General features: G+C 39.8%; 1 protein-coding gene across 11 annotated transcripts in view; it reads right to left on the reverse strand.

The window, feature by feature from the left end:
• LOC118453432 (protein NLRC3-like) overlaps window positions 1-20,489 on the reverse strand; it is an 815,502-nt gene that overhangs the window by 181,786 nt on the left and 613,227 nt on the right. For 3 of the 11 annotated variants that reach the window (XM_087837947.1, XM_087837989.1, XM_087837981.1), the window contains one exon: window positions 20,184-20,357. The exons of 3 other annotated variants lie outside the window; for them this stretch is intronic. In XM_087837947.1, the coding sequence (XP_087694073.1) occupies window positions 20,184-20,357 (174 nt within the window). Of the gene's footprint in view, window positions 1-585; window positions 1,436-1,583; window positions 1,631-8,607; window positions 8,801-14,235; window positions 14,410-16,752; window positions 16,933-20,183; window positions 20,358-20,489 lie in introns of those variants that run through there. 5 more of the 11 variants (XM_087837942.1, XM_087837979.1, XM_087837952.1 and 2 more) reach the window with 5 other exon arrangements.

Below are 20,489 nucleotides of genomic sequence, written 5' to 3' on the forward strand. Positions count from 1 at the left end.
AAAATAATTTATTTTTGTGCATTTTCCCCCTGCATCAAATTAAATTTGATTACATCGATTAAGCATCATGAGGTGGAGGGTGGGGGGTGGTTCCCTATTTTTTTTTTTTTTTGCTGGGAGTTTGCAACCCTATTAGTTAGGTTGCTTAAAATTTCTTCTAAGTACTCTTTAAAATACCAGAATAGGGAGGATGGAGCAGGTTTAACTTTATTAGATTGATCAGTGTTGCTGAACTATGACATATTTTGGACGCAGTGTATTTTTTACATACAGGTATAACAGAATAGCTTTAGTGTTGTTATTTATTTAAACTTGAGTATAAACTTATACAAAATGCAGCAAGATATTAAAAAAACGTTTTGTTGATTAAAAAACACACTATATCGGATTCATATCGGTATCGGCAGATATCCAAATTTATGATATCGGTATCGGTATCGGACATAAAAAAGTGGTATCGTGCCATCTCTAATTCAATGACACACAATGACTGAAACCAGCAGCAGCAGCACCTGATATATATGATACTAATATAATACATATACATATATAATCCATACTAATGATGAAGGAACTGAGCTCACAGTCCATTGTTCATTCAGTGAACTACTCAGTTTATTTTGGGCCTCAGAAATGCTCACTCTGTTTATACATCACTGTCAGCAATAGACTCATTCTGCTGTGTGGACAGGAACACATGTGACATCACTTCCTGTTTGTTTGTGACTGAAGAGGAAGAAGTTTACAAGGAATCATTTAGAAGAGTTTCAAACATCAACTGATTGAATCCATGAATCTGAAAACGTGTTTGTGAGTGAAAGAGACAGACATGTACAGACTGAACTATCTGTTCAACAGTCAGAGTGTTTCTGTAACAGGAGACACTCTTTACACCCCACTCAGCACAGGGACACTGAGGAACCAGGAGGCCAGGAACTGACCCTAAACCCAGGATAAAGAGTTTGAGTGAATGTGGTGTTGAAGGTGTGGAGGTAGATCAGAGTGTCAGAGGAGACTCTGTAGAAGGACAGAGTGCCAGCAGGACAGTCCACATACACTGCTGCTCTGTTAGAGACAGAGGAGGAGGAGGAGGAGATGGATGTTACTCTTTTATTGTGACAGACACACTCAGGACCATCATCAGAGCACTCCAGACTCCAGGACTGATCATTGAGTCCAAAAAAACAGTCACTGTCTCCTTTCCTTCTGATGCTTCTGTAACTCACTGATATATAAACGTTTCCTCTCCACTCGACCTCCCAGTAACAGCGACCAGTCAGACCATTTCTACACAGCAGCTGTTCCCAGAAATCAAATCTGTCTGGATGATCAGGATATGACTGAACCTCCTCCAGACGTGTCACCTTCCTGTTGTTGTCAGACAGTTGGAGCTTTGTGTTCACTGTGTTTGTGTCGATTGTGAGTTGACAGGAATCTGATGGAGAGAACAAACACAATCCAGCTGCAGTTATTGATCCATCATCTGTTCATTGATTGACACTTTGATGATGACTCCTGACATGATGAAGATGGTTGAATGTGTGCTGCTTTGTTTTCATGAATCCCATTAAAAACACACTTACACTTCCTCAGACCTGGTGTCAACCATCGGACTCCAGCAGGCTCCACCCTGAAAGGAGGAGGGGGGTCAGAGCAGCACAGTCAGCATGCACACATGGACATTACATGGCTCTCATACACACACTGTTACACACTGAGCTCAAAGCTCGGCTCCACTGTTTTATTCAAAGAAATCTACATTTATTTATCAGCACATTTAAAAACAGCTTGAGCCAAAGTGCTGCACAGAGTAGAGAGAAAATAGGAAACATACACAGTAATTACTATAAAGACTCGTCAGAATTGAAAGCTACAGAGTACAAATGTGTTTCCAACCGGGTTTTAAAAATGTCGAGTGTTGGTGACGACCTGATGTGAAGGGCGACTGTTCCAGAGTTTGGCTGCAGCGATCGATAAAGCTCACCTCTGTTTTTACGTCTAGTTCTGGTCAGAAGCTACTTATCTGCAGACCTGAGGGCTCGACTTGGATTATTTTGTTAAAGAGAGATAAGATGGAGCCAATCCATTCAGAGATTTAAAGACAAACAACCAGATCTGGAAGTGGATTCAACCACGTACTGGTAACCAGTGGAAAAAGCTGGAAAAAGCTGGTGATGGGTCGTCTAGCACAGACCCACCGCTGGAACCAGACAATTCATGAGGGAGAGAACTGTGACAGCGCCGTTCCTTCACTTGACCTCAGTCGCTCTCGTCTGCTCCCTCGTAACACTGCTCTTTATTGAGGTTACATGAATATGCATAAGTTCATTAACATATGACGTCTTACACAGGTATGGACAAAGAGTACCAGTCTGTGCATAGTGCAGGTATGTGTGTGTGTGTGTGTGTGTGTGTGTGTGTGTGTGTTCCAGATGTGACCCTGTGACCCCAAAGCTGGTGCTAAGAGTCCAGTGGTCCCCCTAACAAAGGGCTCTTATACTTAACCAGAGGTGGATGCAAAACACCAGGGAGATGAGAGAGCGAACCGGGTTGCCAGTCTTAAAACAGATCTACTGAGGCAGCAAGATTTCTTCAAGAAAGCAACCAAAGAGAATAATGCAGCAGTCAAAGCCACGTGGTTAGTGAGATGATTGCTAAAGCAGGGAAGCCATTCACAGAAGGTGAATTTGTCTAAAAGTGCATATTGCAGGCTGCAAATATAGTCTGTCCGGGAAAGAAAGGTCAGTTTAGCAACACCAGCCTTTCTGCCAACACCGCAGCAGATCACATTTCTGACCTGTCAAGTGACATTTATGACCAACTGTGTGAGAAAGCCAAATGTTTCAGTGTATACTCAGTCGCTCTTGATGAGACCACAGACATCACCGACACTGCCCAGCTCCCAATGTATGTCCGTGGTGTTGATGACAGTTTTGAAGTGATGGAGGAGCTGCTCACAGTAATTCCAATGCATGGCCAGACCACCGCTCAGCAGATATTTACAAGCTGTGTGATGCCATTGAGAATGTTGGTTTGCCATGGAAGAGGTTTGTTGGAATAACAACAGATGGAGCGCCATCAATGACAGGGAGGAAAAATGGACTGGTGGCACTTGTTCAAAAAAAACTGGAAGAGGAAGGCGTGGAGGAGGCCATTGCTCTGCACTGCATTATCCATCAGCAGGTCCTTTGCAGCAAATGCCTGAAGTTTGACAATGTGATGTCTATTGTTGTGAAATGCATCAACCAAATCAGATCCAGGGGCTTAAAGCACCGAAGGTTCTGTGCTTTTTTAGAGGAAATGGAGTCAGAATATGGGGATGTGCTCGACTTCACTGAGGTACGTTGGCTCAGCAGGGGAAATGTATTAAAGAGACTTTTTGAGTTGAGAGCAGAAGTGAAGCCTTCATGGAGAAGGATGGAGTTAGTGTTCCTGTGCTAACTGATCCCAAATGGCTCATGGACTTAGCTTTTCTTGTTGATATAACACATGAGCTTAATGTACTGAACAAGACGTTACAAGGCCAGGGGCAACTTGTCAGTGCTGCCTATGACAACGTGAGAGCATTCTCCACAAAACTTGCGCTCTGGAAAGCTCAGCTCTCTCAGACAAACCTTTGCCAATTCCCAGCATGCAAGGCACTGGTGGATGCAGGCACACCATTCAGTGCTGACAAGTATGTTGATGTCATTTTGAGGCTACAGGAGGAATTTGATCACAGATTTGCTGACTTCAAGACACACAGAGCCACCTTTCAAATTTTTGCAGACCCCTTCTCCTTTGATGTGCAAGATGCCCCTTCTGTGCTTCAAATGGAGCTCATTGAGCTGCAGTGCAACTCTGAACTCAAAGCAAAGTTCAGGGAGGTGAGTGGAAAAGCAGACAAGCTTGGACAATTTTTGAGAGAATTGAGCCCTAGTTTCCCTCGGCTTTCCCCAATGTTCAAGCGGACCATGTGCCTTTTTGGTAGCACATACTTGTGCGAAAAGATCTTCTCCACTTTGAACTTCAACAAGTCCAAGTACAGGTCCAGACTTACGGATGATCATCTTCAAGACATACTGAGGGTCGCAACTGCTTCCTCCCTCAGGCCAAATCTGGCTCGGCTATGCGAGAGGAAACGCTGCCAGGTCTCTAGCAGCAAGGAGTAGGCAAGAGAAGCCATGTTCAGAAGAACAGTTCATTTTCTACAGTGTTCCATTCATGTTCAGAAGAAGGTTATAGAACTGTTAATACAGACATTTCAATCTAAATACAGCAGATATAGAAGACTGAAAAAAAAACACATAAGTTCACTGACTAAAAGTATCTTATTATTATTTTATTTATGTATTACAGATTGATTTATTTTCTTATTAATTCCTAATTTGTTTATTTATTTTTCATATTTTGTGTTAAAAAATAAAAATAAAGAGATTTGAGAAGATTGGAATTTTTTAACCATGCCTTTCTTGTGGAAAACCTAACGTGGCCCAGCCTCACCGAGACTCTGCCTGCAGCGGCCCCCAACTAAATTGAGTTTGGTGTCCTACACCATAAATCAGTAAGAGAGGGTACGACCTCTCTCATGGCCCCAAGTGGTGTGTGCATGCCAGAGCACTCTGGAAGACACACAGTCTTTAAAGACTACTCAGGATCAAACCTCTATCATCATGCAATCGATTATAAAACTCTAAGCATATATAAGTAAATATTTCTAAGCATAAATGACAATCAACAATATAAACCTTACAGCTGGTTTTAATAACAGAATTCATTTGTTTCTCAAATGAGAAAGCTATCGAGAAACAATCTTAAATCTTTAGTTCTTAACTTTTCCAGTGGGCCAAGGTCAACATTATCTGCTAATGCTAAATAGGATGGCATTATTAACTAATGCTAATTTGATGTGAATTAGCATTATGCACTAATGCTAACACTTACTTTTTAACAATGTGAGTAGCTAATGCTAACACTATTTCCCTTAACTTTATAACAATGTGAACGGCTAATGCTAACACTCTTTTTCCTAGCATTACAACATCTGAGCTGCTAATGCTAAGTAGGCCGCCATTAGCACCTACGTCTAATTTAATGCAAATACGCATTAGAACCTAATGCTCATATCGTTTTCCTTTGCTTTATAACAATGTGAGCAGCTACTTCTAATTAGCATTAGCTAATAACAGCAGTCTAATTTAATGCAAGTTAGCCTCATTTGCATTATAACGATGTGAGGAGTTAATGCTAAGTATGCTGCCATTAGCGGCTAATTCTAATTCGGGGTGAATAATTATTACCAGCTAATGCTAATATCGTTTTTTCTTCCCTTTTAACAATGTGAGCAGCTAGTGCTAGGTAGGCTGATGCTAGCAGCTAATGCTAAAGCTAAAATAATTTGATGTGAATTAGCATTACATTAGTGAGAAGTTAATGTTAAGTAGACTGCCATTAGCAGGTAATACTAATTTTAGGTGAATAAGAAGTGGCAGCTAATGCTAATACCATATTTTCTTGCTAATGCTAAGTAGGTTGGCGTTATAAGCTAATACTAATTTGAGGTGAATTAGCATTATCCGCTTAACTATGAGTAGCTAATGTAAACACTATTTTTCATTCAATTTTCACTTTTCCCCTGCGATGTGAAGAGTTAATGCTAAATAGTACGCCATTAATGGCCAATTCTAATTTTAAGTGAATAACCATTAGCAGCTAATACTAATACCATATTTTCTAATTTGACGTTATTAGCATCCTCCGCTAATGCTAACTCTTTTCCCTTGCATTATAACAATGTGAGCAGCTAATGCTAAGAAGGCTGCTGTTATTAGCTAATGCTAATTTGATGCGAGTTTAGCATTATTGGGTAATGCTAACACTTTTCCCTTCCCTTTTAACAATGTTTGCAGCTAGTGCTAGGTAGGCTGATGTTAGCAGCTAATGCCAATTTGATGTGAATTAGCATTATATTAGTGAGTAGTTAATACTAAGTAGACTGCCATTAGTGGCTAATGCTAATTTTCGGTGAATAGGAATTTGCAGCTAATGCTAATACCATATTTTCTTGCTTTATAACAATTTGACCAGCTAATACTTAGTGAGTTGCTGTTATTAGCTAATACTAATCTGAGGTGAATTAGCATTATCCCCTTATGCTAACAATGTTTTTTCTTACTTTTTAACAATACGAGTAGCTAATGTGAACACTTTTTTTTATTCAATTTTAACTTTTCCCCTGCGATGTGAAGAGTTAATGCTAAATAGGATGCCATTAGTGGCTAATTCTAATTTTAGATGAAAAAGCATTAAAAGCTAATGCTAATACGAAATTTTCTTGCTTTAAATCAATATCATCAGCTAATGCTAGGTACGTAGCCATCATTACCCAATGCTAATTTAGGTGAATTAGTATTATCCACTAATGCTAACAATGTTTTTGCCACCTCTTTTCTCTTGCATTATGACAATATAAGCAGCTAATGCTAAGAAGGCTGCCATTATTAGGTAATGCTAATTATTATATGTTTTAGCATTATCCGCTGCTGCTAGCAATGTTTTATCTTACCTTTTAACAATATCAGTAGCTAATGCTAAAATTACTTTCATTTCAGTTAAGCCTATTTAGCATTAATTAACTTCATTTAGCATTAAGAAGTTTATGCTAAATAGGCTACCATTAGTGGCTAATGTTAATTTTAGGTAAATAGAAATTGGCAGCTAATACTAATACCATATTTTCTTACCTTATAACAATGTGACCAGCTAATGCTAAGCAGGTGCCGTTATTAGCTAATACTAATTTGAGGTGAATTAGCATTATCCGCTTATACTAACAATGTTTTTTCTTACTTTTTAACAATACGCCATTAGTGGCTAATTCTAATTTTAGATTAAAAAGGATTAACAGCTAATGCTCATACTGTTTGCTTTGTAAGAATGACAGCAGCTAATGATAGAAGTCTACCGTTATTAACTAATGCTAATTTGATGTGAATTAGCATTATCCGATAATGGTAACTCTTTTTCCCTGCATTATAACAATGTCAGGAGTTAATGCTAAGTAGGCTGCCATTAGGGGCTAACTCTAATTACGTGTGAATAATTATTAGCAGCTAATGCTAATACCGTTTTCTCTTTCCTTATAACAACTTGTGCAGCTAATGCTAATTTGATGTGAATTAGCATTATATTAGTGAGCAGTTAATGCTAAGTAGGCTGCCCTTATTTACTAATACTACGTTGACGTGAATTAGCATTATGCGCTACTGCTAATACTGTTTTCTCTTACTTATTAACAATGTGAGCGGCTAATTCTAAGTACGCTGTTGTAAATAGCTAATGCTAATTTATTGTGAGTTAGCATTATCCAATAATGAAAACACTGTTTTCTCTTACTTATTAAAAATGATAGTAGCTAATTCTAATACTCTTTTCCGTGGGTAACAACGAAGTGAGGAGTTAATGCTAAGTAGGCTGCTTTTAGGGGTGAATAATTATTAGCAGCTAATGCTAATACCGTTTTCTCTTTCCTTATAACAATATAAGCAGCTAATGCTAATCTGATGTAAATTAGCATTATATTAGTGAGGAGTTAAAGCTAAGTAGGCTGCCATTAGCAGCCAAAGGTAATTTGAGGTGAATAAGCACTAGTAGCTAACGCTAATACCCTTTTCTCTTGTGTTATAATGATGTGACGTTAATGCTAAATAGGCTGCCATAAGTGACTCTTTTCCCTTGCATTATAACGATGTGAAGGGTTTATGCTGAGTAGGCTCCCATTAGCAGCTAAAGCTAGTTTGAGGTGAATAAGCATTAGTGGCTAACGCTAATACCCTTTTCTCTTGTGTTATAATGATGTGAAACGTTAATATTGTTCTCAAACAACAGAATGAGAATGAAATATTGATTCTAACAGGGCCCATAAACAGCATTAGCTTAGCAGCATTAGATTATCAGTGTTTCCATCATGGTCACACAAATCCTTAGCAGAGCAAAGTGGCCTACTTAGCAATAGCTGCTCAAGTTGTAGAAAGCAAAGGGAAAACAGTATTAGCATTAGCTGCTAAATGTGCACTTGAGAACAAGTCTATTGTGAATTCAGCCGTGAATGTAGAGTTTGTCATTATTTAAGCTTCCATTTCCAAATGTTAGCTGCACCTGTCTGGCTCTTTATCACACACACAGACTGAAATGATTCACAGCCTTGTTTCATCCTTCTGTCAGTGTCACTGACTGTCACTGTGACTGTGGACATACCGCATGGGAAACATAGACATGGCTGACACTTTATTAGGTACACAGTGGCCACTATCTCAGGTATAGTACACCTGTGACCTAATAAAGTGTATCTAAAGTTACAAAATGTTGTCTCTGTCCAAATATTTATGGACCTAACTGTAGGTCTACTTTTAATAAAACTCTCAACATGACTTATTACTTATCATTAATGTTCCTGCAAACAGACTCCTTGGAAACCCCCTACATAAATATCCACGTACTATCCAGCTAGACTAGTGTGTCTAACCCTGAAAATATTCCTGCATGTGTGATTCTTCATGTCTCATCTGCAGGAAACAAACAGGAAGTGAGTGAAAGACACAGGAAATGTTTCCAAGTCTTCCTCCTCTATCAGACATTCTCTCCATACCTGAGAGTGTCCAGTCTCCAGCCTGGATCCTTCAGTCCAGCCGACAGCAGCTTCATTCCTGAGTCACCTGGATAATTGTAGCTCAGGTCCAGCTCTCTCAGATAGGAGGGGTTGGAGCTCAGAGCGGAGGCCAGAGAAGTACAGCCTTCCTCTGTGATCAGACAACCTGAAAGACTGCAGACACACAAAACAACAATCCGTCTGTTATCCATCTCTATGGCAGCATAACTAAGGGATGGTTCAGGGTCACCTGATCCAGCTCTAACTATAAGCTTTATCAAAAAGGAAAGTTTGCAACTGATCTTCAAAGTAGAGAGGGTGTCTGTCTCCTGAACTCAAACTGGGAGCTGCTTCCACACCCAGTCCAACATAGCCAGGCTTTCTTTGTCTTTGCTGCTTTGACAAAACCTCAAATCCCAGTCAGAGATGATGAGCATCATCACAGTGATGATCATTTCTCTGTTAACCCAGGTTTTCTGCTTCAGGATCTGTGCACGCTCACAGAACAAGGAGACCTTTAAACATCATTTCACTAAATGGATGGACTGAGCTCAGCCTACAGATGAACTGGATAAATAAAGATTTGACTTCAGTGTGCTCAGTGTTACTGTCTATTCCTAACATGATAGCTTCACTTTAGAGCTCTAAAACTGGAACTGACACATATAGGGCTGGGCGATATGACCCAAAATTCATATCTCGATATTTTTTACCTGGACGGCGATATAAGATATATATCTCGATATATTTTTTCAAAGCCATAAAGTAAGAACAAAAAGAGAGTTCTTAGTCAAAGCTGTGTCCCAGATGTCACACAGGCACTTTTATTAACATAGAGCATAGATGTACATAAAATTTACTCAAAAATAAATTATGAACATTTATTAAATAATAATGCTCCATAAATAAAAGAAAACAATGTTGTTTTTGTGCATAACAAAAAGCTCACAATTGTGCAGTCAAAATGTAAACTAAAAGATGCAGAGCATAGTAACAAAGACAGATTTCACAGCTGCTCTGTTCCCAACTTCTACTGTGTGACTGACAGCACTGAGTTTGAAATCCTCTTTGTAACCACGTCTCTTAACAGGTGCCATTTATGGTCCTTATACACAGTAGGGTAATATTACGTTGAAGCACAGTACGTATCACTCCGCGAGGCTGCTCGGTAGCCGTAATGCTCTAACAATCCATCAAGCGGTGCAGCTCCGTAGCTTAGCAAAGTCGTACTAAAACATTTTTGACAGATTGCTGAGCGCCGTGTTCCACATAAAATCGGTTCGCGGCCATCAAGCACAACCAGAATTCATACATAAGGCGCGCTGTCAACTTTTGAGAAAATGAAAGGATTTTAGGCTGTGTAGCGCCTCTGGGCTGCATGGCGTTAGCGTGGTTAGCTTGTTAGCGTGGTTAGCTAGCTAACACGTTGACGCCGTCCAGCGATGTGCAGTAACTCGTTAAAGGAGATTTGCCGTGTCCATCTTGTCGCTTCCTGCAGGTGAAGCGATGGGGGACGAGGGGGAGTTGTGTTCAGTGAAGGAAAGGCGAGGCCGAGTAATGTTGCGTAAAGACAAAAGTGGACGAAAGAGAGGCAAACTTGCGGCTCCACAAGTATAGTTATAAGGTAACATAGACTATATCGATATAAACGATATTGTCACATCTTATATCTCGTATAAAAATATATCGATATTTTTTAAAAACTCGATATATCGCCCAGCTCTAGACACATATTTAAACTCTACATGTTACTCAGTACATTCAGTTCTGACACTCGCCCACAGTTCAACAAAGGAAACATGGAGATCACATCAGTTTGTCACCAAAGTCTAATTATTCCAGAGGGCAGTGTTGATACAACTAAAGTTATTTTTAAGCAAAGTTGAGTTTTTTATCGTCGGAGTACTTCAAGTCTGAAGTATCACTTAAATGCATTACACGCTGTTGATGGCAGCAAACAAACCACCCAAACAAACAGAGGTGGGAGGCTTGGGCAGACTACGTTGGATCAGCTTGTGGGAGGAGTCTAGATAAACCAAAGAAAGACAAGCTAACAAACGCCACAGTGAAGTGAGTAGCTACAAACTTCAGGCTGATTAGTGTTGTTGAAGAAGTCGGTCTGAGGAACGTTCTTAGGATCAACAAATGACGGCATGTATGAGCCTCCCTCAAGACGCACCATCACAAGAAGAATACATGAGCTGTAGAAAAAGGAGAGACTACGAAAGCCACGGTGTTACAACATGAACCAGCTGTTGGTCTCTCTGGAGACTACTGGACGTAGCTGGGTAACCATGGTTACCTGGGAGTTACAGAAACGTGCAGAACATGTGATTCATGTTGCACAGCAGTGGGATATTTGAAATAAAGTCAGCACACTCAGTACAGATAGTGCATCAAATATGATGCTGCTGCCAGACGTCTGCCTTTGAACACGTTCCTGCATCGCGCACAACACCAAGTTTGCCATGGCAATCACAGCTAACAGGGACAAAGTGCACAGCTGGAAGCCTGCAGGTATATTTAACATGATGTATTTCTCAGTGTCCTGTCTGTGTGTGAGAGACAAACAGCCTCTGTATGTGTGTGTAAATACAGCATGAATATGTAGAGGACATGTTTGTGGATATAAGTAAATGAATGCTCTGCGTCATTTGAATCTTTGATTCGTGTTTCTGTTGCAGGTCTGTGACTGAACTTCTGGGAGGAGAAACGTTGGTTTCATGCTCTGTGATTCTGTGTTTTGTCATCTCTCTCAGGTGTTGGAGAGCTCAGATGATGACCCCGCCTACGTGGTCAAATTCAAGTCTACATTCAGAACAGACCTGGAGACATGCAAGCAAAATGCCAACATTGTATATGTGAAAACTGCTGCTGCACTGGAGCCAGATTCAAGGAGCTCAAGTGTTTACCCAGATCTTACTGAACTTACTGAAGGAACAGAGGGTTGTTGGAGGGAAACCTGTGGAAGCAACAACATCCGAGCCACCAGAGAAAAAGTTGGCCCTATTGGTGCTTCATCAGAGTGTGATTGTGAACAGGAGGAAGACTCAGCTGAGAACAGTGTGGTGGATACAGAGCAGAGCCCACCATCAGTACAGAGGCCTGTCCATTAGAGTGCTGCTCCAAACATGCAGCACATGTACTTGGCCACAGCTGCAACATCTGTACCTGTGAAAGCTTGTTCTCTGTTGCTGCTCATATTGTACAGAAGAAGAGAGTTTCTTTATCATCAGAAAATGTCAATGAGCTTGTGAGTCTTAGCAGCTGGCTCGGTGCAGAGGAGGAAGAAAATGTCAAGTCAGAGGAAGATAAATGCAGTTCATGTTGTCAGCTCAACCTGGACTATTGAAAGAGTTTTTCTTTGTCTTGTTTCTGACTGAGATTCTCCAAAGGAAATCCAGCACAAACACACACTTCACACACTCAAAGTCCCTACACAGTAAATGAGCTGATGAGCGTTTGTGCTGCTCCCTGATAACAGAACAATAGTTCTGCTGCTTCCTGTTCTGAAAACACACATTTACAAATGTTCACTTGCTGTTGATCAAAGGTATGTTGGTGGCTCTGGACGCTGAGGGGAACTTTGTAAAAAACTAGATCAAATGTTAAGGTCCTGGCAGAGGCAAAAAACTTTGATTTGATATTTGATTAGATTCATGTTTCAGCTCAGACTGACAGAAATATTTGAACTGCTGCTGTGTTAAAGGGAACACTGCTGTTAGAAAGCACCTGATTTGTTTCTGCACACTGAATGTTGCACTTCTCATACTGCAGTACTATTAAAATAAGTACACAATACACTACTTTTGAACTCGTGATTGAATGTTGCTGTAACAATGCCATTAATGGTGATTCAAAGTGTTCATGGTTTCCCAGCACAACAAATGATTGTACAAGTGTGACTGATCCACTTTCTAATGTGTGTGTAGCCCACACTGTGTGTCACTGTGTCACAGGTGAGTCTGTGTATCCAGGTTCTATGAGGAGAACAGGATATAGTGACTGAGTCCAGCAGCTTAAAGTCTGACTCCATCCTCCATTTAAATAACTCACACCAACAACTGAATAGCTTTGCCTTTGTGTAGCTGACACTTCATTTTAATGTCCTTCTATTCTGGTTCATCTGGTTTCAGTTTCTATAAGCACACAGGTTTCATCAGTGACTCTATGACCTTAGTAATCTTTGCTGGGCCTTAATGCTCTGATCAAAGCTGCACATCACAAGACTAAATAGAAATGAATCAGTCTTTCATTTCTCACTGCTGTTTGACTTCAGCTCTCAATGTCCCACCATAACCCATGGAAAGAATTACTGTCCATCCAGGCTCCTGAACATGAAGCTGATGAAGGTGGAGTATTGTGAGGGCTGATGGAGATGATGATGAGGAATCCAGGAGCAGTGGGTGGATGGCAGCATCAGCATTAAGGATCAGTGTGAGAATACATCATCATCCACAAAGAAAACCAGTGTCTGGCGCTCTTGTTAGAAAGACGCAGTCCCAGCAGTTAGCTTGTCTGCTAGTTAGCTGAGAGCTAACTCACTTGTACATTGAATACCAAACTGTGTAAATCAGGGGTGTCAAACATATGGCCCGTGGGCCAAATCCAGCCCTTGAGATAATTTCATATGTCAAATAATGATGAATTTTCAGGCTTGCTGATAATCAATGTGAGCACGGCTGAGGTTTTATTCTGATGAGCAAACCATGTGGCCAAACACTTTAACCTCACGTATGTTCTTCCTAATAGCAGTAAATGGATAAAAACAAGGCTTTTATGAAAACACTGAATACAAATTGCTGCCTTTAAAAAGACTAAATGTACAGTTCAGTATTGAATACTACATAAAATAAATTATATATAAAGTGTGTCTGAATGGCAGAGATGCAGAAATATGTGCATATAGCACAGAGCCACGGCTCAGTGTCTGAATGAGTCTCACAGACCTGAATGTGCTGTTGAAGCCATTTATAATTATAACGTAATTCTTTACTCGTTTGATCTGCTCCTTACCACAAGCGACCAGACGTAGAAGGTTTTGGACTTTTAACTATATTTTCTTAAGTTTTACAACTTTTCTTACTGTTAAAAACCTTGTTATGGCCATTCATGCTATACAAAGTAATTAGACATGTGTGGTATCTACAGAAATGTCAGAATCTCAGCTAAAAGTTCACAAAACCATCTCAAAAACCACCAAACAGCTAAAACAGCAGGTGAACAGATTACACAAAAAAGATGTAAACTCAAATCCCCCTGATCATCTGTTTTCTTAAACATGAAGCGTAGTTTTGGATATTCAGTGAATTTTGGTTGGACAGTGATGAAACCTGCAGTCTCAGAATATGTGAGAAGTCTGCTTTCAGCACGCAACAGCATTGTTGTGTTGTGTGCTGTGGATTCACCTCTGCAAACTCACTGTTTTACCATCATTTTTCTACTTAGACAATAACAAAGGAAGCAGTTCCCAGGAACTACTTCCTGGCTTGTTAACATAAGAGTATGTTGCCCTTCAAAACACCTCCACTTCTCCTCTTATTAGAGGACTGCCTTATTATTAATCTGCTAATTCTGTCAGTTGATGAAAGAAAAATGCTTGATCTCACCTGAGAGTTTCCAGTGTACAGTGTGGATGCTTCAGTAATTCAGACAGAAGCTTCACTCCTGAATCCTTCAGGTTAATGTTACTCAGGTCCAGCTGTCTCAGATTAGAGGTCTGAGAGCTGAGACCTGAGGCCAGAGCTTCACAGCTTCTCTCTGACAGGTCACAGTGACTCAGTCTGAAAAATAACAGATAAACAATTACAAAAATAAAACACTTATGTTGAAGTGTAACTAGATACTATTATATTTAGCAATATTAAATCTTGTTTTTGTTTTGAAACTGAGCACTTATGCAGAGCAACATGTGGAGAGAATCAGAGGAGAAGAAGTGAAGAGAGAACGGCAGTAAAACAACACTGAATTGTTCAGTGTGCTTTTGATATCAACAAAATCTGTCAAATTTCTTTATTTTGTATTTGTTTTAGTAGAATTGATGATTAACACTTGGATAACAACCACAGACCTGGTCTAAATTGCACTTTGGTAACAGTTACACCCAGAAATATTTCAGAAATGTGGACAATTTGTGCTCCATTGTATTCAGTATTGAACAATATATGTACTGATGATCACTTAATAGTTTTGATATTTTATTTGAGTTGTTCCACCTGATCTGTGTTAACTAGAATAAACATTTAAAAACTAAAGCTATGATCACATATTTACTTACAGAGCTTTGTTGGAGGCTTTGACCACTGGCAGCAGCCTCAGAAGAGCCTTTTTAAAGGCTCATGTTCTAACTAGGATCATTTATTTCTACTTACATTTCTTTCTGGGAAAAATGGGGATTACTTTGAAAACATTTTCCCCAAAAATCAGCCCTGGATTAGTAAATCACTCAAACATGTTCTCAGGCAGAAGAAACTGTCTTGTTATGAGGGAGAGAAGAAAAAGATCGAGGCACAGAAACTTGTTGAAAGAGAGATAAAGCAGCTAAAATCAGGTGTAAAAGTAAAGCAGAGAATACGTTGAATAAAGGACACTCAAGGCTGGCTTGGAAAGGAATGAAGTCCATCGTGGGGATGCAGAACAAGGACTAAAGATGAATGTGATGCTGAATCAGCAGAAGACTTGGACTCATTTGATTCCAGCTTTGATATCATTGATTTCAATGAAGAGCTTTGTGATTGTAGCAAAGGGCTGGTAGCTCTGAGAGTCTCACTTATGAGGTGTCTGTGAAGGTTCGCAGTCATCTAAAGAGCTTAGAAAAAAAGGCATCTGGACTTCTGTAAGTTTCTTAAAGACGTTTCACCTTTCACCTCTCATCCAAGAAGCTTCTTTATTTCTAGGGTCAAATGGTGGAGAGTCCCAGATTAACCTGTGTACAAACAGACTTCAGCCATATGAGAGTGAGTGAGAGTGAATGAGAGCACACACAGGACACTCTGATCTCTGAATGTGTGTGACTCAGTGAAAAAGGGGATTGTACTGGATATACTGTGACTGACAAACAGAGTTTAAAGACAAAGGTGTTTGGATTAAAATGGATTATGCTAAAGTGAACGTGCTAATGAAATCTGAACTGACTGAAATGTGAAGTGAAGATAATTCAGATGTGAAAAAGAGAGAGAAACTGATAATAAGGTGGGGCTGATGATCAGTGAAGGGCATGTAAACACCTGATTGGCTGAGTAGATATCAGATCGACAGTTTCACAGTTTTCCCTGTGGATTATAACTTTAAGAAGATGTGACATTCATCAAGGAATCCTGCTCTCCGGATTATTTCCATGAACACTGAGCTGGAACACATCTACAGTGCTGGAAGTGCCCATCTCACCACCAACCTCTCTGTGCACATTCACTTTTTAACCCTTTGTGAGACAATAAAAATGTAAATCTGAGTATTTATCTATGTTAGTGCAAACACCTCTAATAGGTTGTTTTAGTCTTTCCAAGTCATCACTTCCCTTGGATCTGTGGTCCAGGCTCCTAAAATCATCCTAGTTTAACAAGCACTACAATCTAGAGGAGAGCTGCACTAACAGGTGTGACTGATAAGATCTGACCTGCAAGGATAATCATGTTTCTCCAAAAGCTGATTCTATTCATCTAGACGTAGCGTTTTGTGGTAGAAATATTTCGTCACTCATCCAAGTGACTTCTTCAGTCTCAGCTGACTGCAGGTTTACAATCTTATAAACAGGACATTTGCATAATGACTGAAACCAGCAGCACTGAAGGAACAATGGGCTGGGAGGTCAGTTCCTTAATCTTAATTATGCAAATTCTCATGAACATTGATCAACAACCACTGACCAGATACTCATGTTTATTTGTATCAGGACAAGCAGGGAAGACCTGGACATCAACTCTGTCAGGCTGCCTGAGTCCGCTCACCCACATCAGCTCAGAACTCTGCATTATCTACTGAGTCAGACTCAGAGGATCAGGAATCAAAAGTTCTACAAAGAGTAGAACCAGACTTCCTGTATAGAGGTCTGTGGGCCTACTGATCCACAGTGTCAGCACAACTTTCACATCATATTCATCTCAGCACAACTAAAACATGTGACTGACCTCAAAGTTTCAAATCGACAACGTGGATTCTCCAGAAGAACACACAGATGCTTCACTCTTGAATCCTGCAGGTTGTTGTAGGTTCCATTCAGGTTCAGCACTCTGGGATATGAGGGGTTGGACTTCAGCGCTGCTGCCAGATAATCACAGCTGATCTCTGACAAACCACAGTCCCACAATCTGTATAAAGAATGAAAGATGTAAGTTTATTAGACAAAGTGCTTGAAATCATTCAGTGTTTCATCATCTGTTCAGAGCTGAAGAAGGTTCAGAATGTAGAAGTTTAGAAAATGGAAACTCCAAACAGCTGAAGCCAACAGGAAGCAGCTTCAAACAAACATAACAAGAGAAATAACTCTGAATGTTTCACATTAAAGTCGTACATTTATCATAAAAACAGGAAAATGTCGTGTTTTTCCTTCAAGGAACAACATGGCTTCACTTTTAAAGGTGAAGTGTGAAAGAAATGGACATATTTGAAGTCCAACACCTTTTTCTAGTCACATTATTAAAGCAGACAAACTACAAGCTCATTTTCATTCCAACAAGTCATCTTCTGACCCTTTATTATTATTGTTATTATTCAATATTTATGGAGGATGTTTTTAAATTAGACTCAATTATGTGACAGACATTTCATCCCATGTCAGTTTGGCCTCATCCTGGGGCAGATTATCCAGCACACACTCTGACCACAGGCCCAGGGGCCACGCACAGCTGGGCTCCATCCAAGAGACAGGAAACAAACCAACACAATAATAAAAAGCACCATGTGATCTTCTTACACCTTCAAGACAAACGTAGTAAAAACATGAGCATATTTGTTTCCTGATAAAATGATGTGACAGGTAGAACAGAGTAAAGTGGTGGTGTTACAGCCTTTCTCCCCTCTGCTGCCGAGGCTTTTAGTCTCTCCCAAACTCAGCTACAGGACTTACAAAAGAATGAAAGCAGCAGAAGTGGCTTTACAAATGAAAGAGGAAGAGGAGAAGAAGAGGAGGGGGAGGCCACTCTGACCATCACTCCAGCTGAAAACATCACACTTCCATTAAAGTTGGTGAGAAAATGTTGAGCAGGATGAGCTGCTGGCTAATCTGGAGGCTGTAGCAGCAGCTCACAGTCACAGTGGATTTCCACTCATGAAAAAGCTCTGGCTGCTTCATTTCTCATTTCATATCAGAGACTTTAAGGCTTCACTGAAGCTGTACTGTGATGCTTCCTCTCCACATTCAGCCCAATGTGCTCTGTATTGTTTTATGCAGGTCATCTAAACAGGGATGAGCAGCTCATTTCAATATAAAAGGTTGGAACTGTAAAGAAAACAAACAGAGCTCATAAACTGAAACCGATTTCATTTTATCAGCTGGAACATTTTAGTTGTTCCTTTTTCAATACATACATAATTATATTTACAGTAAGTCTTATCATTCCCTTTTTCCCTGCCAGTCACCGCCAATGTTCCCTCTAATGTTTCATGTGTCTGAGCGAACACACAAACTCCCTGAGCGTCCCTTGGACCACTGTGAGCAACAGCAGATGTGTGCACTGTGGTCACGCCAGCATCGAATCCATCCAAGTTACATGTTTATTAAAATAATCAAATTACAGCATTTATGTTAGACTACTTTTAATTAACTGCTTTAGCCCACGTACAATGAAAATTTAAAAAAAAAAATCTTGTTCATGACCTGTTTAGTATGTTAACACTATTGGAAGTAAAAATAACTTGAACTCCAACTTTAAAAACACAACTTTATTTTTTCTATTTTTATAAAGCTCTGACTTGTATTATGAGTCTGTGGTCTGGCAGAGAGTCTGTTATATCGTTGTTATAAACAGCAATAGTATTCAGGAAGAAAACCAAACATTGCAGATATTTTTATCATAACTCTGGTTTTATGAGGCCGATCAACACAATTTAAAAACGGGTATAAAGTCCACACTTTTTCCCTCAATTGTTCCCTCTGTCCTGCTCACATCTCCAATGATTGTACACGTTGTCATTAACGTGGCTTCACTCCACATCAGCCGCTTTGCTAGCTAAAACACCGGTGTCGGCACATAAGGACGCTGTCATAGCCTGTCGACGACGTTGATTAGCTGCGTATATACGAATGTGAATCGCATCATTGGCTGGACTATAGGATAAGGTGGCATCGTTCTAATCCCATACGGGAGCAGCCAGTCACTGACTAACACTGCAAAACAGAATTGTGGAAGTTTTAATTTTAATTTCAATTGAGATTTGATTTTTTTTTGTGCGCAACGCAGATTTTCTGTGCGCAGAGACCGTGCCAGAAGCGCGCAATTGCGCACATGCGCAGCTTAGAGGGAACATTGAGCACCACCACAGTTCACTTCAACAAAACTTTACTTCAGATTTGTTTTCATGTTTTGATCCAGTGATGAGAGCCGTTTCCCCCATGTTCAGTCCTTGTACTAAGCTAGGCTAAACATGTCCAGTGCCTGTCTCTGTGCAGCTTTTAATCTGATGTTAATAAGGTAGAAATGGAGGAAGAAGAAAATGACTTCATCAATCAACATGCAGCTACCAACCCAAATGGTGAGGTGGTGGTTAGTTATTACTGTTGTTTATGTTCCCCTACATTATCCTACATTCAAATATATTCTCCAGCTACAATAGTGTTTGTGTTCCTAAATGGATTTCATGAATGTGTTATTGTTCATGTCACATCTGTATGAAACAAAGAGGAAGTGAGGTTTATCCATCATGATCACAAACTGTTCCAGCATGTAAACCTGAGATCTGTGTGGAGCAGCTGACCTGTACGATGTGCTAAACACAAACATTATTTACCATCAGTTACTGTGTGACTGAACCACGTGGGTTTATGAAACATTGCTTTTAGTTTTAATAGCACATGGGAACATTCAGACGTGAATCTATACAGTAACACTTTGATTTGTTACAGTGAGGAGACTGATGAAGGGAACGATGAGGGGAAACTGTAACAGCAGCAACAGAAACCCAAGAGACAAAGCTGAGATCTGGGTTCCTCTATGCTACACACAGGCTCCTGCTCCTGTAATTTAGTAAACACATAAATATCTCCAAGTACACTTACTTCAGAAACTCTATTAAACTCATTACAAGTTTACTTCAGCTTTAAATTACTCACAACATCAGCACACATGAGTAAACAAAGTAACTCACACAGCTACTGTTCAAGTTTAGTCATCTTTAATACAACTATACCTCATTATTATGAATCTCACAGCTACTTGCTCATTGAACTGAACAATAATTCTGTTTTACCATTAAAAGAAAATATGTGACTGTAAAAAAATCTTCAGACAGTAATTAAGAATCTCCTAAGCAATCCAAAGATAAAGAAAAGTTCACCTGCCAATTCTATAAAGCTTGGTTGTTTATACAATAATATCATTTAATGATATGTTTGGATCCTGACCTGAGATTTTCCAGTGTACAATGTGGACTCTTCAGTCCTTCAGAGAGAAGCTTCACGCCTGAATCCCGCAGGTCATTGTTACTCAGGTCCAGCTCTTTCAGACTAGAGGACTGGGAGTTGAGAACTGAGGACAGAGCATCACAGCTTCTCTCTGAGAGGTTACAGCCACTCAGTCTGGAAGAAAACAAACAAATAAATTAATTAAATCAGTCAAATGAAACATTTTTTTAATGCCAGCATGCAATACAATTATTGGTTAACTAAATAGCTTCATTAAAACACAACTCTTCTTCTATATCAGCACTT

Source organism: Neolamprologus brichardi, chromosome 3, assembly GCF_056152115.1.
Source record: "Neolamprologus brichardi isolate AB-2024 chromosome 3, ASM5615211v1, whole genome shotgun sequence".
NCBI lineage: Eukaryota > Metazoa > Chordata > Actinopteri > Cichliformes > Cichlidae > Neolamprologus > Neolamprologus brichardi.